At 37.0% G+C, this 16,844-nt stretch overlaps 1 protein-coding gene across 1 annotated transcript; it reads left to right on the top strand.

The window, feature by feature from the left end:
* The first annotated feature begins 1,634 nt into the window (after positions 1-1,634).
* Positions 1,635-12,398, top strand: LOC132303268 (uncharacterized). Its single transcript, XM_059800469.1, has 3 exons — positions 1,635-2,371; positions 3,601-3,731; positions 11,166-12,398. Exons 1-3 carry the CDS (start codon positions 2,225-2,227, stop codon positions 11,965-11,967), a joined length of 1,080 nt encoding a protein of 359 aa, XP_059656452.1. The 5' UTR covers positions 1,635-2,224; the 3' UTR covers positions 11,968-12,398.
* Positions 12,399-16,844: the final 4,446 nt, after the last annotated feature.

Below are 16,844 nucleotides of genomic sequence, written 5' to 3'. Positions count from 1 at the left end.
TCAAACAATATTCATGAAAATTTAATAAATTGCGTACATAAAAAATATCTTCTTTTTAATGCTATATATTCATGAAAATTAAGAAATTACTTAAATTATTTCATAATTTTATATTTAAGATTTTTATTTAAATAATTAATTAAAAAAATTAAAGGCAAACTCAATCAAATTTAATGGAGAATATTTCATCAAATTAGTATGAATTTTTTTCATAATTTATTTTAACAAGAAAAATATATCAAGTGTAGTTCAATAAGAAAATGTAATATGGTCATTTAATGAAAAATAGGTAAGACAATGGGGGTATTTTGCAACTAAATATGATAGTTTAAGAGGTTTTATATACAAAACATAGTTTAGGGGATTATTTACAAATTTAGACATAGTTAGGAGGGTTTTTTTTACACTTTACCCTCACACACACACACACGTAGCTTTTGCACTAACCAAATTTGCTAGATGAAATCTAATTCGTATGGGCATATATGCGTGGATCTCTTAACCATCTTGCCATCTACAAAGAGTTAATACTCGAGATTCTTTCACGTGCTAGATGACACACTGAGATGCCATCTTTTAATTTTTTTTAATGGAATTAAAAAGGAGAAGAATTATTACATTCCTTAAAACTCTACTCGAATCCATTAGACAACAATAACATACCGTGCTACTTTAGTAGCTTCGTAGATGGTACATTTTACTACTTGGACAATTTTACTTGGTGGTATATGGAAAGTTGTTATTTTTATATGACATTGTTTTTATATAAATTTTTCAGTTTTGTGGTGGATAATGATAGTTAAAATGAGAATTAGTCTTAGTAGTTCAATTGTAAGATGAAAAATGAGGACTATGTGTGAAGACAAATTATATATCCAGTTGGTTGTGACTTTAGATGAGAGTTACACGTAATAGAATTGTCACTTAATTAATCTTGAAAAATAATTTTCCAAAAAATAATTTTTCTAAGGGCAAAATAATTATTTTAATAGTAAAAGAACTTTTGCAAATGCTTTGCCAAACAAATAAAAAAATTCTTAAGGCATTAAAAGCTCTTCTAAAATACATAAATCAAATCGAATTGATATTTTTTGTTTTTCTTTCTCTTCGTCGGTAAAAAAAGAAGCAAAAGTTATAACAAATGAGGATAGGATTAAAAATGACATTTTTTATATACCATGATTTCTTTCTGGGAGACAAATGACAATGTTCCCATTCCAATTTTCTACGTTTGCACTCTAATATCAAAAGAAATGACAATTTTAACCCTAACTTTATAGGTAAATAATTACTATTATTTTTTAAATAACACAATTGCCTTTTGAGATTTACTCTCTTTAACTCTAATCTTTAATATTTTAGTTCTCTTTTAACAAAACAAAAAATATGAAGTTATTTATATTGAATAATTTTATTTATTTTTTAACTGGACCAAAAATAAAAAGTATCCAAAATAAAAATTATTTCTGTTGAATAAATTACGTCTTTTGACCGGACAAAAAAAAAAATACCCATTAAAAAATATATCTCTCTTGAATAAATTCTCTTTTGATGAGGAAGAAAAAACACACCAAAATTTTTTTTATTGGAAAAGTACAACCCCCCCCCCCCCCCCCCCGCGGCAAAAAAAAAATACAAACCTTCAAAAACAAAGAAAAAAAAAAAGATGAAAGTATAGAGCACGAAAAAAAAAAGCACACAGTAAAAAAAGTAAAGAATATCAAAAGAAAAATTATATTAAAATTAATTAGGACATTATAAAATAAACAATATGAAAAGAAAAATTATATTAAAATTAATTAGGACATTATAAAATAAAATTAATTAGCATCTTGTGATTTCACCACCCTTTCAATATTAGTACCGTAATAACTATATTTGGCTTACCGTGTAGGCTGCGTATAAATGATCACGCAAAAATTCTTTCCGACAAAAACGCAGAGAACCGTACAAACACCTCTCCCCGGAGAAGAGTGCCCAACGTCGATTTAGAGAGAGAAAGAGGGTAGAGAGAAACTTCAGACACGTCCCAGATCTAGGGTTTGTCACCCCTAAATTCGGTCGCCTGGTTCAAGGAAGATTGAGTTGTTCATCGTTCAATTTTGTTCTCAAATGTCGCCTTATAGATATGAGTTGTTAATTTTGCATTAGGGTTCTAAATTTCGAATGGAGGGTAGAGAAAAATAAGTGGAGGATTAGGAATTGGTTCGAGACCGTTGATCGAATGTCGTCAAAGCTTTCGCCGGTATCGTCTCCTCCTCCTTCTTGTTGTTCGGGTGGTGGTGGTGTTGGTCTCGGTGTCAATTATATTGAACACCAGGTTTCTAAGATGGATACACTCGCTGGCATTGCAATCAAATACGGTGTTGAGGTAAAGTCGATCATCAAGTCAGACGCATTTGCTTTTCTTATAATATATGGTTTGTTCTTGTTTTTATTTTCATTTGTTGTTGCAACACATTGTATTATTATTATTATTATTATTATTTTTTATGGGATAAGATATGCAACTTTGTGACTTTATACTAAAACACCATATTTCAAATGGTAATTTTTTTCATCTCCTCCTATGTCTGATTGCTGATGAATATTACAGTGGTTAAGAAAGAGGAGAGAAGGATAAGATTAGTAAGGGAAGAAAAAAGATATAACACTGGTAATTACACACATACATAAAAAAGGGCTAGCTGAGTGCTGGAAGCTCCCAGTGTTGCGGCTGGGTAGGGGAAGGGTCAAATGTACGCGGCATTACCTCCTAACTCCGCAAGGGAGGGGCTGTTTCTTATTTCAAACTCATGACCTTCAAGTCGAGCAAGCTTACTGTTGCCCTCACCTATATATGAATTTATATATTTTGGGTAATGGAGGGTGTTTTCATCCCTGACGACCTCTCCCTTTGGATATCTGCAATCAGTTTTATATCACGGGTATTGGATAAATTGAACTCGGCATCTTAACACACAAGAGACCACTCTACTTGGTGGGGGTTGAGTACTTCTTTTTGGATAAATGGTAAAGGAAAAGAAAGGATAGGTTGGTGGTAGTTTCCCCCACTTGGTTGGTAAATAGGGTAGAAATGGATAATCACTATCTATGCTGTTCTTTCCCTTCATTTTCTTCCACTTTTGAAGGAAAACAAACTAAGTGAGGGGTTAAGATCTCCTTCTTTTCCCTGATTCTACTTGCCTTTTTCATGTTTAAACCAAGAATGATATAGTGTTCCCTTTCCTTCTCCCTCTTAGTAGTTGACTTAACCAACTACTAAGAAAAGAGACTGTTTCCTTGAAAATTGAAAAATCATAATATATAAAATTCCAATTGTGTTGAGAGAAGAGAGAGAGAGAGTTTACTGTTGGATGAATCCTTCAGTTTAATTTATACTGCTAATTGTTATACCAAAATATGCTATAACTTTTCCACTCCATCTCTTAGTATGATTTGTTCATTTCAGTTATTAAACTTCTGCATTCTGTGTTTTGATTTATGAGTTTCCATGCGGTTTTCTTTTTACTTCCCACTTTCAGTTGTTTTTTCCCCCTCGCAAGTCTGATAATAAGATGGATGATCATTTCTTTTTGGCAATGGTGTACGGTATGCCAGGTGGCTGACATTAAAAGGATAAATGGCCTGGTGACAGATCTTCAAATGTTTGCACTCAAGTCACTGTACATACCATTGCCAGGGAGGCACCCGCCATCTCCCATTATGTCAAATGGAATTGATGCTGCCGGGTATTTATTCATTCAATTAACATTAATTATTCTGTTGTGCCATTGTCATGTTCTTATGAAATGCATAATATTTATTTCAGTTTCTTTGAAAATCAGAAATGTTATATGAACTTCATTATGCTGATGTTTTGCTAACACATATAGTCAATTTCCATGTCTTACAGTTGTTTAATTTATCTGATGTCCATCTAGCTTATTAATGTGTCATGCTATCTTAATAGACCCATCTCTGTTTTCTCCATCGTGAACCCAAACCTAAAAGGCCATTACCCGGTACTGCTCCTGCTTACGTCGCGGAGTGGTGGAAAGGGAAGGCTTGAGAGTTGAGACAAATGTAACATTTGACATTATTTGTGCACAAAGCATTTGCTTTCAAGCTTGAATTCGTGCAATCATGTATGTCAGCCCCAGCATTTACCATTGCTACAAGCACCTGTGCTCTCATGCATGTCAGCTGAGCTTCTTACCATTGCAGCAATCAATTACCATATTAGGAGCTCAAATATACTTGGGTTCAATTGTTACTATTTGTAGTTGTTGCAAATGATACTTCTCAGAATCTTGTGTTTCAGCGTCAATTATCAGAAATTAAAATCTGGTCCTCAAAACATACTGATTTACATCCTTCTGCTACAGAAGATATGGCAGAAAGTTAACATGTCTTTGACTAAGAGATTCCCAAGAAACCTGGATGGCATGGAAGTTCATGCTACCTAACTCTTGGGAGCATCATGTCAGAAGTTCCATTCTCTCTTTTATTTCATAACTCCAGAAGCAGCCAACTCAAGCCATTGTTATATGCTTTCCTGAGCTTTAAGCAGAATGTTCAACAGTCATTTTAAGATTGATATATGTTATTGAAAATCAAAGGAAGAGTTTTAATTAAGTGTTGAATCAGAAGATGTGAAGGGATGAAAAAAGTGATTCTGACTATCAGCATTGTGGTTGTAACGAAATTGGCTGAGATGAGATATCTTTTACAACTAATAGTATTTCTCTTTATGTTGAAAAATAGAAAAAAGAAAATAGAAATCCGTAGTGCTTCATCTTATGTTGAAACAGTACTCTGGAGGAAGAGAAGGCCAAAAAGGACAGGGTTGGGGTTCAAAGAAATGCTTAAATGGTTATTTGATTGTGAAGAAAGTCCTACATAGAGAAATTTTCAATGAGGTTTTTTTTATCTGACTTTCAATAGTTGGATAAATTTGTATCCGACTACGTTAGTATTATGATCCTTTTAAGACTAGGGATCAAGTTGTTTTTGTCTTTCAATTTAGTGAACTTCTGCAATGCTCTTAGCAAATGAATGCATAATTAATGAGGGAATTACGTTTGACTATGGTATAGGAATGAATTTCTCTAACCAGCTTGAATTTTCTGATTGATACCTGAGCTCTTTCACAGTTATGGCCCCAGTTTTTGAAAGGGAGCCGGAACTTGTTTGTGAGGATCGACATGGTGGTAGCAGTGGTATTGAGCTGGGATCACCCCGGATGTCTGATGTTAACAGTGAAGGTATTACTGTGTGTGTGGGCCGGGATGTGAAGATCAAGATTGATGATGTTTTAGCCGCTGTGCTCTTGAATGATTTGCGGGCTCATCTTGCTTTGAAAGGTTTTCAGTATGAGCAGAATGATCATTTGGCTGATGAGGTGTTTAGGACCCCATTATCTAGCTGTTCCCTTTCCCTGTCGACTGTTGAGAATGAGGAGGATGGGTCGTGCTCTTCTCTACAAGGGGATTTGGGAATGGTTTTGTGGAATGGTCGTGATTCTGATGTGGAATTGCTTACCCCTTTGGCTGTTGTTAGACCGGAAGGGGATTTTGTGGAAAGGGCTGGTTTTGGTGCAGGTGTGACTAATTTGGAGGACGATTGGGTGAGAGAAAAGGGTGTTGAGGTGGGCTCCCTTTTGGGGGTTTCTTTCGAGGGTCGGATGGAGGAGGCGACCAGTTTATTCCTTGATGTTCTTAATGCTCAGTTTGCTTATAGAATGGGAAGTAGGGGGAGCTCTCCAGTGGAGAGAGAGGAGAGGGGGATTCCGATCCCCTCGCCGGTTGTCATTTATGAAAGGAGGAATAGGGGGTCTAGGGTGAGGGCTAGTGGAAGGAGGAGGGAAAATGTCAACTCTATTGTTTCCCTGTGAAGCTACAAATTCTTTCTTGGAATGTCCGGGGTCTTAACGATCCGGCTAGAAGAAAATGGTTAAATCGGTGATTCGGAAAGCGGGTGGTCATGTTGTGTGTCTGCAAGAAACCAAGATTGCCTCGATGATGGATGCGATTGTTCGAAGCTTGTGGGGAGGGAGATTTGTAGAGTGGTTTGCTTTGGATGCGATTGGATCTTCGGGAGGTATCCTAATTATGTGGGATAACCGGTGGGTCTCTTTGTTGGATTCTCAGGTTGGACTTTTCTCGGCTTACTGTGTTCTTTCTATGGTGGAGGATGGTTTTCGTTGGTTTTTTTTTGGTGTTTATGGCCCTTCAGAAGATTGTCTGTTATTTACTCTAGGAGGAATTGGGGGAGGTTCGTAGGAGATGGTCGTTGCCTTGGTGTATCGGTGGGGATTTCGTTCCCCTTTCGAGAGATCGACAGGAGGCAGGTGGACAGTTGACATGGTGTCCTTCTCGGAGTTTATTGACGCTTTTTGTTTGTTTGATTTGCCTTTGGTGGGTGGTCCTTACACTTGGTCAAGTGGTCGCTCTCCTCCCACTCTCTCTTGACTTGACAGATTCCTTTTGTCGAGTGATTGGGAAGAGAAGTTTTCTGATGTTGTTCAGACCACTTTGGCTCGCCCTTTGTCTGACCATGTTCCGTTGATGTTGGATTGTGGTGGGTTGCGTAGCAAAAAGTCCCCTTTCAGATTTGAGAATATGTGGCTTCGGGCTAAGGGTTTTCTGGAGCAAGTCCGATTCTAGTGGGTGGGGTATGGGGTGTTTGGCTCCCCTGGTCATTCTTTGGCAGGCAAGTTACGTCTTTTGAAGACTGATCTTAAAATTTGGAACAAAGAGGTTTTTGGAAATTTGGCTTGGAGGAAGAATCGTGTTCTCTCTGAGATTGCTGACATTGACAGGATGGAGGGTCAGGGTCTTTTGCCGGTTCCCTTGAAGCTTAGGAGGGTGGAGTGTCAGGCAGAGTTTGCTGAGATCGCCACCATGGAGGAGATTTCGTGGAGACAATAGTCTAGAGCTTTGTGGCTCAAGGAAGGTGACAATAATACTAAATTTTTTCACCGTCTTGCCAATGCTCACAGAAGGGGCAATCACATTGGGAGGATTCGGGTGGATGGGGTCCTGGGGAGATGTTTTGCAAGGAGGAGGAGATTTGTAAGGGTTTTACTGATTACTTTTCGAAGTTGTTCACTGTACCAGCTGGTTGGCGTCCTTTGCTTGTTGGGCTTCACTTTGATTCTATTTCGAGTGAGGAGTCTTCTGCTTTGGAGGAGCCATTCTCGGAAGAGGAAGTTTTGTCCGCTTTGAAGAGCTGTAATGGGGATAAAGCCCTTTGTCCCGATGGTTTTACTATGAGATTTCTTCTGGAGTGCTGGGAGGTGGTCCGTGAGGAGGTGATGGGCTCTTTTCACGCTTTCTATGTTCAGGGTTCTTTTGAGAAGAGCTTGAATGCCACTTTTCTTGCTCTTATTCCGAAGAAGGGTGAAGCGATGGATGATAGGGATTTTTGCCCTATCAGTTTGGTGGGCTGTTTTTATAAGTTGATTGCGAAAGTCTTGGCCTCTAGGTTGAGGAAGGTTATGAACGGCGTCATTTCTTATGCTCAGAATGCCTTTGTGGGAGGTCGTCAGATCCTGGATTCAGTTCTTATTGCTAGTGAATGTGTGGACTCCCGTTTGAGTTGTGGGGTTCCGGGTGTTTATGTAAGCTGGATATTGAGAAGGCGTATGATCATGTTAGTTGGAGCTTCCTTCTCTACTTATTGGAGAGGATGGGATTTGGCGAGCGTTGGAGGAGATGGATTCTTTTCTGTATCTCTAGCGCTCGTTTCTTTGTCATTGTGAATGGAGCTCCAACGGGTTTTTTTTCTTCTTCGAGGGGATTGAGACAAGGGGATCCGCTTTCTTCATTCTTGTTCCTTTTTGTGATGGAGGCCCTTAGCAGATTGTTAAAGAAGGCTGTGGAGTTGGGTTTTTTAAGAGGCTTTCGGGTGGGCAGGGATGTTGCTAACCAATTGGAGATTTCCCACTTGATGTTTGCGGATGATACTTTAGTGCTTTGTGATGCTGATGTGTCCCAGTTGAGATATTTAAGATGCGTCTTGATTTGGTTCCAAGTTGTCTCTGGTCTTAAGGTGAATGTTGGAAAGAGCGTCCTTGTGCCTGTTGGGGATGTCCCTGAGATCGAGACGTTTGCTTGGATGTCGCACTGGCTCTTTTCCCATTTCTTATTTAGGGTTGCCTTTGGGAGCCCCTTCGAGATGTGTGGGGAGTTGGGATCTGGTTGTGGATAGATTCGAAAAGAGGCTGGTGGGTTGGAAAAAACAGTACCTTTCAAAGGGGGATTGGGTTACTTTGATTAAGAGCACCCTTTCTAGTCTCCCCACTTATTTTATCTCTCTTATTCAGATTTCTTCTTCAGTGGCTGAGAGAATTGAGAGATTGCAGTGCAACTTTCTTTGGGGGGGGGGGGGGGGGGAGTTCAAGTATCATCTTGTTCGGTGGGAGCATGTGTGCCGTCCGATTCGTTGTGGAGGTTTAGGGTTAAGGAGGTTGTTGCCTTTCAATAAGGCCCTCCTTGGGAAATGGTTATGGAGGTTTGGGATTGAGAGGCATTGGCTTTGGAGGAGAGTTATCGCAAGCAAGTTTGGAGAAAGTAGTGGTGGGTGGTGCTCTGCTGAGATGCATGGTCCTAGGGGGGTAGGGGTTTGGACTTTCATTCGGAGGGGTGGGATGATTTTTGCAAGCATGTTCGCTTTCGGATCAAGGATGGTAGAAGGATCAGATTTTGGGAGGATCTCTGGTGTGGGGAGCTTCCTCTTGCTCTCGCTTTCCCACGGCTCTATAGGATCGCTTCTCACAGACAGGCCGTGGTGGTTAACTGTTATCACCTTGATAACGGGAGACTGACTTGGGATGTTCAGTTTAGGAGGCACTTTCACTAGTGGGAGATTGAGGATGTTACTCGTTTTTTGGAAGTTCTGTATCGCCAGGTGATCACAGTTGGGGATTCGGATTGTTGGCTTTGGGATCCCAACTCTCAGGGTCGTTTCGAGGTTAGGTCCTTTTTTAGATGCCTTGCGGTTGATTTTGGTGGCGCTTTCCCTTGGAAGTCTATTTGGCGATCTAAGGCCCCTCTTAAGGTTGCCTTTTTCGCTTGGACTTCCGTCCTGGGCAAGATTTTAACACAGGATAATTTGAGAAGGAGGAATCAGGTGGTAGTCAATCATTGTTATTTGTGCTTGTGTGACGAGGAGACAGTTGACCACCTTTTTTTGCACTACAGCATGGCTAGAGACTGTTGGGATTTGATGCTTGGATTATTTGGGGTCCATTGGGTTATGCCCTGTTCTTCTAAAGGATTGATTGAGGCTTGGAGAGGTGTCTCTGTTGGGGTTCTCATTCAGGATGCTTGGAGGGCTATGCCTCTTTGTATTTGGTGGTGCATCTGGCTCGAGCGAAATAGGAGATATTTTGATAGAAAGAAGAAATCTATTTCTTCGCTTAAGTTCTCAATCATTTCCACTCTTTTTTGTTGGGTTTCAGGGAGAGATTGTAGATCTATTGAAGAGATTATTGTATTTTTGGCCTCTTTGAAGGTTTAAGGTGCCTTGTGGCACTTTTGTTTCTTTGGGTTCCGCTCCCCTTTTGAGCCTTTTTTTTAAATTCTTACTTATCAAAAAAAAAAAAAAAAAAAAATCTATACTTTGCATTTGAATCCTTGTGATAATTTTATGTTTCATTCATTTGATGTTTTATAATGTTCAATTATTTACAGTTATGATAAATTAATGAAGCCATTGAACTGTATGTAGTGTAATGTTGATGACTAATGTGATTCACGTCAGGTATGAATGTAACTAAAGTTAATTTAACTAATTCAAGCTCTTGCATATACATAATATTTTTATGAAAACCCAAATCTTCATGTATTCTTTTTCCCCCTTCTTGTATGGTGCTGGGCTTCCTGGATGAATTGTATTCAATGCCCTTACCAGCTGTTGTAGTAGGGTGCTTTTAAAATTAAAAGGACAACTGTAATCATTTTTATTTGAAGCTCATGAGGATTCAAAGAGCCAAACGTATGTTAAATTTTTTTTGGTAATTCCTGTAGGTTGGTGAATCACAACCCTTACTTTAAATAGCAGACAAGATAGTTGGGACATCTCTATAGAAGTTGATATGTATTCAATTGTGAGCAATTATGCAATTTCCAGTTTGATGAAAATGTTGGATGTCAATAATCACATTGATAATTCATTTGAGAATAATGTAGGTACATATTTGACACATAGAACAGAAGTTAATTGTGGACAAAATATTTTTATTGATAATTCATTTGAGAATAATGTAGGTACATATTTGACACATAGAATTGGGGACAAAATATAATTTTTACCCTAGAAGTTAAAGCAAACACACACCCCATTACCCACAACACGTCCCTAATGGCTCGAACTCTCAGTTTCCCCTTTGGAGAGGACTACAGGAGAGATCATACCGTCCAGGCTAGAGATCTGGTGGTAATTGGGGACAAAATATTGTAGTTTCATTATCTGATGGGGTTAAGAATACATAACTCTTTTGTTGTGTGAATTCATACTCATTTTTAAAACGAAAACCCCAAATTTAGAAATCACATGGCGCAAGTTGCATTAGAAACACAAAATAGAACATGAAGAAAATATCACAATCATGTTTTATTATCAGAGTTAAGATGTACTATTAGAGTCTCAATTCAAAGAATCCTATTCCATTATTTCTGTTATAAATCAAATGCTTTTTTGCCTTGGGAGTTGAATCCATAGTTGAATTTGGCTGACTGGTGTTGGTATAATGCAATTGAAAGTGTTCTTTAACTGTGGTGTGAGAAGATGGTAAAAAAGTGGTGATGGCTGCATTAACAAATGTGTGATAGTGGTTTTAGTTAAAAGTCAGGAGGTAGAATGGTGGTAGTGGTTTTGGGGTGAAGTTTCGCATTGTCATTCTAATGTTGGGTTGGACTGGTGGTTGTCTGCTGATGGAAGTGTTGGTGGTGATTAGGTGGGTGAAAAATAGTGAGGGGCGAGGTAAAGGTGACTCAGCCCACTTGAAGGATTTTTATTGTATACTTGCATGGTAGAAAAAGTCGTGTTTTTTCTTTTGGTTTCTCTTCTAAAAGTTCAGGTCTAGCGTTTTACTAGTTATATTTCATATTAGCAGTTTCTTCCTTTAAGTGAATATGCACGGAATTAACATTTTCTTATTATTATGAATTATTTTGCAGGCCGAGCAGCACGGAACAAACCTCACCCAGCCAGAGGCACATCAATTTTATTGAATCATTTCAGACACTCAAATTAAATTCATCTTCTCAGCGAAAGGTTTCTCAAGCCATGAGCAATTTACAGAGGCATTATGGTCTATCAACAGATAAAGAAACTGCATCAGAAGAGCTTGAAATGGCCGTCCTTCGGAAAGGAAGTGCTCATTATTTAGAGGATGGACCATTTGCTGAACGTTCTCCTCTTTTTAACTCCCCTCTAAATTCTCATGGAAAATTTAAAAGCTCAGTTAATCGTTTCTTGTCAGAGAACGGTAAAATGGCCAATGACGGGTCAGTAGCAGAAGCTACAGATGGTAACTCTGATAACTGGAATGATAAGTCGTTCAGAAGGTGTCAGAAATCTGATGCCGACTTTACTTCCCGTACCCCAGAAATGCTACTGAAGGATGATAACAGCAGTGGTGGTAGTTTTTTGGCTATTAATGGAAAGGGTTTAGCCCTGAGGCCCAAGACAGCCAACCGAACCGCTTTAGGGTCAGATGCGGAAGGAGGTTCGTCAAACCCCATTCCTGCAGCTGTGGGGAATTTTCTTGTAAATGATCACTTAAATGGAGTAAGGAAGTCCTCAAGTACATCAAGTTTGCAGGATAAAGACACTAGTACGGCTTCCATCTGGCCAACATCAAAATGGAGTTTGAAGACAGATTTTCAGGTCCTTTCTGCTGCAGCCATGAAAAGGCCAATCTTTGATGGCTTCCCGAGTGCAATAACGGGTCGAAGGAACAAAGCTGCACTTGATTAGTAAAGTATCTTCAACTGATCCAATTTTTACTCAATTCATTTTGTTTCATACTTCATCAGGCCAACTATCATTAAGGGGAGAGAGAGGAGGAGAACGAAAACTCGAGAAGTAAAACACTTCATAGATCTTTTTTTTGATATAGTCATTTTCCCGCCAGAAAAATGTTCTACACTATTCTTTGTGGATATTGTACTACGAGCCAGAAGTGGAGGACTGGGAGAAGTGGAGCAATGTGTGCTTCGAGTGCATCCCACAAAACCTTTGCTTCTGATAGGTTTTGTTCAGAGCTCTTTTTGTCATTTCCAAACCTCATAGAGAATGTATATTTCATATTTATATCTCTTTTGTTTGGAAATGCCGGAAAGGATGTTGTAATATATGTATATGTATATGTTTTACTTTTATTTTTATTTTTATTCAGCTTTGTTTCTTATCTGTTTCCAATTTTACAGTCATTTTATTGCAGTAACACCTCCATGTTCGAGAAAATGGAGGTGGGAAATGCAACATGTATAGTAGTCACAAAATGAGTGGTGGAAATTAATATGTTTTATTCATGCCCTTTACTTTGAGCTATAATAATAACATAGTGAGTGGCTTAAACATTTGTTTTATTGGGTTTGGGTTCCGATCGAGTATGGAATTCTTCCACATAATGACTAAAGGGCCTTCCTTTAATCGAGACCCAAAGAAAGGATTTACTGGAGATCGGCCCAGTTAAAAGAATTCCGAGGGGAAAGTTCTAGAAGGATTGAACCTCTATAAATAGTAAGATGAAGGTTGAATTGTGTAAGTGTATTGAAATATCTTTCCAATTATAGAGAGGAATTTTATGTGACTTCATCTATAAAGATTTCTAAATTCAGAAATTAGTGAAAAAAATAATTCATTGCTGATATGAAATTTTCAATTAACGGTAGGAGGAGATGGGTTAGATCGTGGCAGAAAATTCAGACACACCCCGGGAGAGAACAACGTAGAAGATGGCAAGGAATAAATAAATAATGGACAATATTGAAATTTAGAATTTATTGCTTAAAAAAATGATACGCTTGCAAGAAGTAAAGCAAGTGCAAGTTTTGTTAAAGGGGCTTCTAAACCACTAGGCTTACTAAAAGTTCTGTTTCCTTTTAAGTTTCATTTCTTGCTCATTTGGTTAGTTTTGCAATTTTTTATTATTATTTTGTAATGGCACAATTAGTTCGTTACTTCTGTATTGGTGTATTGGATTTGAATTATATGTCATGACAACAAGTGTATACCGGATTCGATCAGGGTTTTTTGTTTGAGACGTATACTTGTTGAATGTCAAGGTAGATGATCACTTATAGTTTAAGTCATATGAAGCAGGAGCAGGAACAGACAAAATTTAAGTCACATAATATGAGAGTCAGAGCACATCCGGAACCTAAGAGTGCGAATGGATACAATGCAAGGTTTTTTTATTTATTTTTGAATAAAAACATAAAAGTTTTTAAAACTTCTTATTTTTAAAGAGGTGTGACCCTGAGTTGTGTCTATTGGCTAAAGGTGTTAAAATATCCTATAAATATATGGTATTCTAACAGATTAGATACACGTTTTTTACTTCCCTCATCCACATTTCTTTTTGTTTTAAACCTCCCTTCATTCGACCAAAATATTATATATATTTGAGTGTGTGGGTGTGTGTATATATATATATATATATATATATATATCTGAGTTTATTGACACTATGACAATGGACTTGGTAATCGTCACTTTGTGAACGTGCGTATGGAGGACATTGAAGTTGTATCTTGGAGTCTTTCATAATCGTCACAACCTGTACGTAGGGAGGTTGTATAGACTTTAAGACAGATGCGTACCCCTCCATTAAACAACCAGAAGTTTCTTACCCTCTTCTACTTTTAATGCGTGTTCATTGTTATTTTACTGGCCTATTACTTTAGTCTATTATTTTATTATATATATATATATATATATATATATATATATATATATATATATATAACATTGTGATGTGAATATAGAGAATTGTTTTGGTTAAAGTGCATTTTGATATGATTACGTGGACAAACTTAAAAATAAGAATTTAAAATTACCAAAAATCCCTAACAATCTAAAGCCTTCGTAGTTTCAGAAGTTTATGTCCAAGGTTTTTTTTTTTTTTTTTTTTTTTTTTTTTTTTTTAATGATAAAGCAAATTATTCAGAGAGAGAAGGAATGTACAAAGGATGGCTTATGAAAAAAAGCCTAAAATACACAAAATCCAGCCCAACAGTAAATCCTATTCTCCTAATCCAGTCACAAAGGATTTTTTTTTTTTTTTTTTTTAAATGATAAAGCAAATTATTCAGAGAGAGAAGGAATGTACAAAGGATGGCTTATGAAAAAAAGCCTGAAATACACAAAATCCAGCCCAACAGTAAATCCTATTCTCCTAATCCAGTCACAAAGGATCGTTACTCTAAGACAATGTTCAGGGCATTGATCATCTGCGAAGGAGGAGGAGATACGTCGCTTCTAATAAATGTAGAGGGTGTTGGGATTTATATGCCCTGTCATAGCAAATTCTTATTTGGATTATAGTAACATAGGTTCCTGACGTTTCTGAAATATTTATGCTTTATACAATTGGTGAATTAATTGTATTATCTTTCGATTCATTATAGAATTGATAGTGTCCACTTGATTATAAGAGATATTTATATATGTATATAATGGCGATCAATACATGAATATAAATAGTAATCATAAATTGTTCATAGTCGGTAATTATGGATGGACTCATAATTAATTAAGACTTGAACTGGATCCGCGTTAGGTTGAGATATATTGCGAGAGTCATCGTATGCAATTGCTCCCTATCACTGTTATGACATTTGACTCTTAAGTATGAGAAAAATATAGACTCTTTTATTAATTAATAATTACTTTGATTTGTTCGGCGGATACTTCAGGATCCTTAGACCGACACTTTGGGTAGTTATGTAATTAATAGTTAGAGGGTTATATTTTCAATATTTGTATCATTGTTACTTGTATTTATTTTGTATTGATTATGGTTGATCACAAAGTAAATTCGAAGACCTTCGTGTGTTTTTAGACAAAATGATTTATTTATTTAAATTATTATTTTTGTTAAACAAATATTTTATTGTGATCGAGCCAGAAATAATCAAAGGTACCAAAATAAATATATTAATTAAGTAGTCGGATTGATGGCTTTATTTATCTGATAATTAATTATGCACAGAGGAGTCAAAGTGCAACATTAACTTAGAGGTTCTTTATTATTTAATTGGAGTTCAATTAATTTCTTTTAGTGGAGTAGAAATTAATTTATGAATTAATTGAATTGGATCCATGGACCGGGCCAATTATTAATTCATTGTAGCCAATAAAATAATAAGTTCAAAGGATTCTCACTCATAGCCCAACTTGATATTGGAATCTTATTAGATTTGAGACATGTGAATTAGAGATTGAGAAGGATTTATTGTTTCATTTTCTTTATCTTTTTATTGCCTATATATATACATGGTCTATGTATATTTTAGGAATGATTTTTGGAAGAAGGAAAAAGGAATATATTTTATCTCTCTAGAAAATTAGGGTTAATGTTCTTATCTAATGGAAGCTCCCACAAGCCTAATTTTCCAAGGTCATTCATGGAGGCTTATGCGTGATTCCTAAAGGCAAAACAATTACCAAGACGATGGAGATCCAAGGAGAATGTATCTTGCTAAGAGATCTACAACAAGTGAGAATATTCACTTTAGAGGAAAGATTTAAAGGTTTACTCAGACTTTTAATGTAAGTATTCAATCCATTAATTTAATGGTATATCATATTTTATTTTTGCATAAAACTTGTCTCTATGTGATGAATCAAGATCTATGAATGAAAATCCCTCGAAAAGTTTTAAGAACTTGCACGTTTCCCAACAGTGGTATCAGAGCATGGTTTAATTCATTACTAGATATCATGATTTTATGAAAATCATCATTCATGGATCCAAAATTATATTTATATATATTTTTATTGATATATGTTGATATATATTGATAAATGATGATATATGTATAATTGTGAATGAATGATGATGTATGTTTGGGCCATGGATGAAGCTTATAGGTTGATTGAATATAATTTTATCTTTGGATGAATGTAATTAAGGCTTTGATTTAGCCGTTTAAAAGTTCAATAATATAATTTAATTTTTTTCATTGTATTTCAAATTGTAAATTTATTTAAAGCTATGTAATCTATATCAAAGGTTGCTATGAAGCTTCAAGAAGGTCCAAGAGAGTTAAATTAGGCTTTAGGAATTTTCTGGGATTTTTTAGAAATTTTTCGGAATTTTTAGGGCCTAAATTTAATTTTCTGAGAATTTTTATTATTTTTTCTAGAATTATCGGCGATTTTCCGGTGACCGGATTGTCGCCGGCGGCGAGAACAACGCCGGAAAGAGGACTGACGCTCCAGTGGTTCACGGTGCACCAAAATTGGGTGCAACCGCATGAGGCAGCCATTGGATTAAAAATCAGGGTGAGAAAGGATCCAGTGCATCGCTGCAGCTTTGAGCTCCATGCAACACGAAGCAATCAGGCGCGTGAGGACCACACCCCTGTACAAGTCAGCGCCAAATGGCGTGTGGTGGAGCGTCCCACGCGCTGCCACCATGCACAAGGTTCTGCAAGCGCGTGAGGTGCGTGGAGAGCGCGTGAGCCGTGCGTGATGGTGCGTGAGACTGCGTATGACCGAATTTTGTTTTCTTCAGGCGCACAGATCCTTACAGATGACCTCTAGGCTTATTTTAATGATTATTTTGTGCTGCTATCGCTCATTAGGGAGTGAATTATTGCTCCAAAATGGATTTTAATATTATT

This window comes from Cornus florida, unplaced genomic scaffold (genome assembly GCF_030987335.1).
Source record: "Cornus florida cultivar Cherokee Brave unplaced genomic scaffold, ASM3098733v1 CherokeeBrave_3.0.0_Hap2_Chr04, whole genome shotgun sequence".
NCBI classification, from domain to species: domain Eukaryota; kingdom Viridiplantae; phylum Streptophyta; class Magnoliopsida; order Cornales; family Cornaceae; genus Cornus; species Cornus florida.
This window is presented reverse-complemented; position numbering and strand designations above follow the sequence as displayed.

Coding starts and splice junctions, on each gene's coding strand:
- LOC132303268 (XM_059800469.1), top strand. CDS start 2,225: ATGTCGTCAAAGCTTTCGCCGGTATCGTCTCCTCCTCCTTCTTGTTGT. Junction 2,372..3,600: donor CAATCAAATACGGTGTTGAG/GTAAAGTCGATC, acceptor ACGGTATGCCAG/GTGGCTGACATTAAAAGGAT. Junction 3,732..11,165: donor AATGGAATTGATGCTGCCGG/GTATTTATTCAT, acceptor ATTATTTTGCAG/GCCGAGCAGCACGGAACAAA.